The following is a 6,000-nucleotide window of genomic DNA, read 5'->3' on the forward strand; positions in this document are numbered from 1 at the left end:
TGTGTGCGTGTGCGTCTGTGTGTGTGTGCGTGCGTGTGTGTGTGTCTGCGTGTCCTTAGCTTCTACAGTCGTGCGTTTGAAAAGATGTTCCAGCAGTGTTTGGAGCTTCCCTCCCAGAGCCGACACTCCATCTGCTTCCCTCTGCTCTGCACACACTTCATGTCCTGCACACACGAGCTCTGCCCTGAGGAGGTAAACACATGCGCACACACACACACACACATACACACACACACACACAGCTCTCTTCTACACACACACACACACAGCTCTCTGCTACACACACACACACACACACACACACACACACACACACACACACACACACACACACACAGGAACGAGGCTTTAGTCTGAATGTCTCGATGTTGTCGTTCTTTAGTTGCTTATTAATCGTTTAGATGATATTTTTATATCTGAGTGTATAATCTTTATGTGTGTGTGTGTGTGTGTGTGTGTGTGTGTTGTCCTGTTGTTCCTCCTCCGCAGCGTCACCACATAGGGGACCGCAGCCTCTCGCTGTGTAACATGTTTCTGGATGAAATGGCCAAACAGGCCCGAAACCTGATCACAGACATCTGCACGGAGCAGTGTACGCTCAGCGACCAGGTGAGAACACACACACACCTGAGAGAACACACACACCTCTTTACAGGTGAGAGAACACGCTTCAGAGAGAACACTGTGACTCTGTGTGTTTTTATTAAATCTTGATACTCAGATATTTATTCACACCTCTGGTGAAACTGAACTCTTGTGTTCAGCTCAGTTCCTCTGTGAACGTTCGTCCTGATGTTTACAACTCTAAATGCAAACTCATCTAAAAGTCTGGTTTTACTCATCTTGCATCTATTTTTAATCATTTTGAGTCATTTTTTAGTCATTTTGAGTCGATTTTTAGTCATTTTGCATCTTTTTTAAGTCATTTTTCGTCTTTTTACAGTCGTTATGAGTCTATTTCTAGACATTTTGAGTCGATTTTTAGACATTTTGATTCTATATTTAGTCATTTTTTTTTCTTTTTAGTCATTTTTCATCTATTTTAGTAATTTTGCATCTATTTTTAGACATTTTGCATCTTTTTGTGGTGGTTTTGCATCTATTTTTAATCCTGTTCATCTGCTTTTAGTCGTTTTTCATCCATTCTTCGTCATATTTAGTCTATTTTTAGTCTTTTTTAGCGTCCCTTTGTCAGACTCATCTAATGTCAGTCCCACGTCCTGTTTGGAAGCATCCGGTGTGTAAACGTAAAAACAGATAAACGGACGAATCATCACAGAGAAGTTTGAAAAGATTCTCTTCTGCAAACAAACTTTATAACCCCGTGTGTCAGAAACGTCCATTTGCATAATATCCGGCGCTGTCACGTTGATGCTGCGCGCCCTTTGTTGATGATGTCGTTGAAAGCTTCTTAACTGGATCCTGATCCGTCTGCTGCTCCGAACATCAGCCGGGCCGTGAAGAATCGCTCTTTCTCCACCTGTCTCTGCTTCTCTCACGCTCCTGTTTATCCCTGCCTGACTCTTTCTTCCTCTCCCCCTCCGTCTGTCTCATCCCCTCCTCCTCCTCCTCCTCCTGTAGCTGCTTCCTAAGCACTGTGCCAAAACCATCAGCCAGGCCGTGAACAAGAAGAGCAAGAAGGCGACGGGGAAGAAGGGCGAGCCGGAGAGAGAGAAGCCGGGCGTGGAGAGCATGAGGAAGAACCGCCTGCTGGTCACCAAGTCAGTTCAAACATCTGTGGTTTATCTCTTTCTGCTCCTTTATCCTCATAAAAGTTCTTTTTTGTTCTGCTTTCCTCTGCGTTTGCGTTTTCTGGGGGTTGACTGTGAAAATCTGTCAAAGTCCGACGTGTTTGATTAGTTTTAAGAACCTGCGGTGAACAGAAGAGACGCCCCGAGGCTTTTGTTTCCTTCCTTTTAAACGAAAGAGGTTAAATAGAAATCCTCTGTGATCGTCGACACGACACGGCGGCCGACAGATCTCACTGCAGGGAGGGACGGGGCTCAGTGCGGGCGGCGTCCGCAGCGATAACGCCGACCTGAGAAACAGAGTTATTCTGCACGTCAGCCTGTTGACGGGAATTCTTTTATGTGGAAAATAATCTAAACAAAGACTTTTCAACACAAAATCTTATAAACCCACACGTGTTGGAGTCGTTCCCACATCCTCAGAGTTTCTTTGGGTAAATAATAAAATACCAAACTCTCAATCAGAGTAAAACGGTTCCACAAAGAGTTAGCTTGTCGAGCCAGGGTTTCTGCTTTAGCCTCAATGAGCGTTCTCATAAAAGGGCGTGTGTCGCGTCATGTGACTCACCCTTTGGATCAGGGGCTCATATTTCACTGAAGAGGAGCAGATCATTGTAATGAACTCCTGTGGAGCAGTTTAAGAGTTTAACAACAGCAAGGAGCAGCCCTCTACGTCACTGAGCTCTAAGGTCGCCCTCCCACTGTGCCTCCGTGCCGTGCCCCAGCACGTGTCACGGCTAAAGTCTGGTTCCTTTGACCAGTGTGAGTGCAACCGTACCACGTCTAGGAGCGGCACGCTTGCCGTCCACGGCCCGTTTGGGAGAGGTGGGCTTTAGTAAAGCACGTTTGCACGTGTACGAGCACGAGCGTGCGCACGTGTACGAGCACGAGGCCTACGGCGGCTCTGAGGTCATTTCCTGTGCGCCTGTTGGGACGTAGAAAAAAGAAGGAGGGACCATGCGCGGACATTTCAAACAATGGCGGTGAAAGGTTCACGTTGGTGTGATGCGGAGGTGGAGTGTTTACTGCAGATTTGGTCGATGAAAAGATTCAAAAACAGTCGACAAGACGCACAAAAACTCCGAGGTCTACGGAAAGATCTGGAAACAAAGCCACGCATCGCCATGACGTCATCAATGCGTGTGACGTGTTACGGCGTGATGACGTATAGGCAGCAAGAAGCATTCTCCGAGGCCCAGGTAGTGTGAGTACAAACGGGCCTGGAGGGGGGGACAAGGACCCTAAAGCACGGGGCACGGGACGCACGCACAGTGGGAGGGCGCCCTGAGTCTGAGCTGAGAACCTCCAGACCAGGTTTGGTCACAGCATCAGTTACCATGGTGATATAGCTGACCCCGGCTTTGATCCCTGCTACCTCTCTAATCTTGCTTCAGTCTGGACATTTATATCTCCCAGGACCCATGAGCAGTTTTCAGGGTCACGTCAGGTTCACAGGGCGCGTGTGTGTCGTCTCTGCTGTAAACGCTCTGATTATTGTCGTGTTTCCTTCTCAGTCTGGATAAACTCCACACGGCCTTATCTGAACTCTGCTTCTCCATCAACTACGTCCCCAACCTGGCGGTGTGGGAGCACACGTTCACCCCGAGGGAGTACCTGACCTCGCACCTGGAGATCCGCTTCACCAAGTAAACACACGCTCAAACTTCTTTGTTTGTTTGTTTGTTTAGATCCAGTTCGTCGATTCCTGAGTTAGTCACGTGTTAAAGCTTTAACCTCCGTCCTAACGCGGCGTCTCCTCCGTCCGTCTCCAGGTCCATCGTGGGGATGACCATGTACAACCAGGCGACGCAGGAGATCGCCAAGCCGAGCGAGCTGCTGACCAGCGTCCGCGCCTACATGACGGTGCTTCAGTCCATCGAGAACTACGTGACCATCGACATCACCCGGGTCTTCAACAACGTCCTGCTGCAGCAGACGCAGCACCTGGACAGCCACGGGGAGCCCACCATCACCAGCCTCTACACCAACTGGTGCGTGAGTGAAGCGTCCGAGTCACAGACGCACACGTGATCGAGGCGAACGACTCTGAGTCTGAAACGCTTTTATCAGAGTGCTCAGAACACGGATCCCTGTCGTCTGCAGTGGCAACGAGGGGATCGAACACAAACGCCATGATGTTTGTTTTTCTCTCAGTGATTCAGGGAAAGTTCAGACTTCCACGTGTCACTGACCAAGTTATCGGAGCATTTATTAAATATTTTCTGTCGCAGTCGTGACGTTTGAGTTTTGCTCTGACAGACGTTTGCTCTCGTGCACACAGGCGATTATTATGGAGACAAAACCATTTAATGAAAAACAAACAAAACGCTCAACGATCGTTAATAAATCAGTAAATGATTCATTTCTGTCGATGGCGTTTTGAGCTCTTCAGTGCAAACAGACTTTAATGAAGGCCGAGAGAAAAGACGACAAAAGGTCCGAACGACTTCCTGTGCAGCATTATTATTATTTTATATTTATTATGATGCTTTTTTATTGTCATTATTATTTTATTAATTTTTTATTATTATTATTATTAGATTTTTATTATTATTTTATATTTATTATGATACTTTTTTTATTGTCATTATTATTTTATTAATTTTTCCTATTATTTTATTATTATTGTTATCATTTGTATTCTTAGAATTTTTTTGTTATTATTTTGATGATTGTCTTAATTTTTATTACTATTTTTATCATTATCATTATTAATTAATTTTATATTTTTTAAATTCTTATTTTTCTTTATTATTATATTTATAATTATGCTTCTCCTCTTTGTCTTCGTTCAGGAAAAATCACAACAAAGACAAAAAAGTTCAACAGAATGAAGCTGACGTGTGTTTTTAGCACTGTACGCGTTGTTACCACGACCCTCTGCTAACGTAGCACTAACATAGCTACCAAGCTAACATTAATATGTTCATAGTAACAGAACCCACGGGAGAAATTCATAGTGTCGGGGTGAAAACGCCCTTCAGGATAAAAACGCCAGACTTCGAAGGCGGTCGAACAGAAGACGGCAGAAAAAAAAAACGCCATGTGCACGCGGTTTTATAACGTTTTTTTTTTTTCTGCCGTCTTCTGTTCGACCGCCTTCGAAGTCTGTCTGCACAGATCAACTCTCCTAAAGGTGTGTGTGTGTGTGTGTCCGTGTCCGTGTGCGTGTGTGCAGGTACCTGGAGACGTTGCTCCGTCAGGTCAGTAACGGACACATCGCCTACTTCCCCGCCATGAAGGCCTTCGTCAACCTCCCCACGGAGAACGAGCTGACCTTCAACGCCGAGGAATACTCGGACATCTCCGGTACGGACGCGTGACCTTCGTTACCGACGCGGTTTAGAGTCTGTGTGTGGTAAACGTAGCTGTGCTAGAGTCTGTGTGGTAAACGTAGCTGTTTTAGAGTCTGTGTGTGGTAAACGTAGCTGTGTTAGAGTCTGTGTGTGGTAAACGTGGCTGTGTTAGTCTGTGTGTGGTAAACGTAGCTGTTTTAGAGTCTGTGTGGTAAACGTAGCTGTTTTAGAGTCTGTGTGTGGTAAACGTAGCTGTGTTAGAGTCTGTTTGTGGTAAACGTAGCTGTTTAAGAGTCTGTGTGTGGTAAACGTAGCTGTGTTAGAGTCTGTGTGTGGTAAACGTAGCTGTTTTAGAGTCTGTGTGTGGTAAACGTAGCTGTTTTAGAGTCTGTGTGTGGTAAACGTAGCTGTTTTAGAGTCTGTGTGTGGTAAACGTAGCTGTGTTAGAGTCTGTGTGGTAAACGTAGCTGTTTTAGAGTCTGTGTGTGGTAAACGTAGCTGTTTTAGAGTCTGTGTGTGGTAAACGTAGCTGTGTTAGAGTCTGTTTGTGGTAAACGTAGCTGTTTAAGAGTCTGTGTGTGGTAAACGTAGCTGTGTTAGAGTCTGTGTGTGGTAAACGTAGCTGTTTTAGAGTCTGTGTGTGGTAAACGTAGCTGTTTTAGATGTTTGCGGTAAACGTAACCGTCCTTGTTTGCAGAGATGCGGTCGCTGTCGGAGCTGCTGGGGCCGTACGGGATGAAGTTCCTCAGTGAGAGTCTGATGTGGCACATCTCCTCTCAGGTGGCAGAGCTCAAGGTAAAACACAGAAAACAAAACTCCACCGTAAAATGATGAATAAAGGACATTTACCGTAGTGTCCTGAATATAAGATGGTGTTTAATAATATAATAATATGGTTTTTATAAAAAGACTCAGTGAAATTGTTTTGTGTGTTTGTAGAAACTGGTGGTGGAAAA

At 45.5% G+C, this 6,000-nt stretch overlaps 1 protein-coding gene across 4 annotated transcripts in view; it reads left to right on the top strand.

Moving 5' to 3' along the window:
- Positions 1-6,000, top strand: part of nckap1 (NCK-associated protein 1) — a 38,277-nt gene that overhangs the window by 27,822 nt on the left and 4,455 nt on the right. For all 4 annotated transcript variants that reach the window (XM_083923094.1, XM_083923095.1, XM_083923096.1 and 1 more), the window contains 8 exons: positions 60-192; positions 490-609; positions 1,582-1,721; positions 3,263-3,394; positions 3,521-3,739; positions 4,927-5,057; positions 5,742-5,839; positions 5,984-6,000. The exon at positions 5,984-6,000 is cut by the window's right edge and continues 77 nt beyond it. In XM_083923094.1, coding sequence (XP_083779220.1) covers positions 60-192; positions 490-609; positions 1,582-1,721; positions 3,263-3,394; positions 3,521-3,739; positions 4,927-5,057; positions 5,742-5,839; positions 5,984-6,000 — 990 coding nt within the window. The remainder of the gene's footprint in view (positions 1-59; positions 193-489; positions 610-1,581; positions 1,722-3,262; positions 3,395-3,520; positions 3,740-4,926; positions 5,058-5,741; positions 5,840-5,983) is intronic.

The sequence above is a fragment of the Echiichthys vipera genome, assembly GCF_963691815.1.
Source record: "Echiichthys vipera genome assembly, chromosome: 11".
Lineage (NCBI taxonomy): Eukaryota > Metazoa > Chordata > Actinopteri > Perciformes > Trachinidae > Echiichthys > Echiichthys vipera.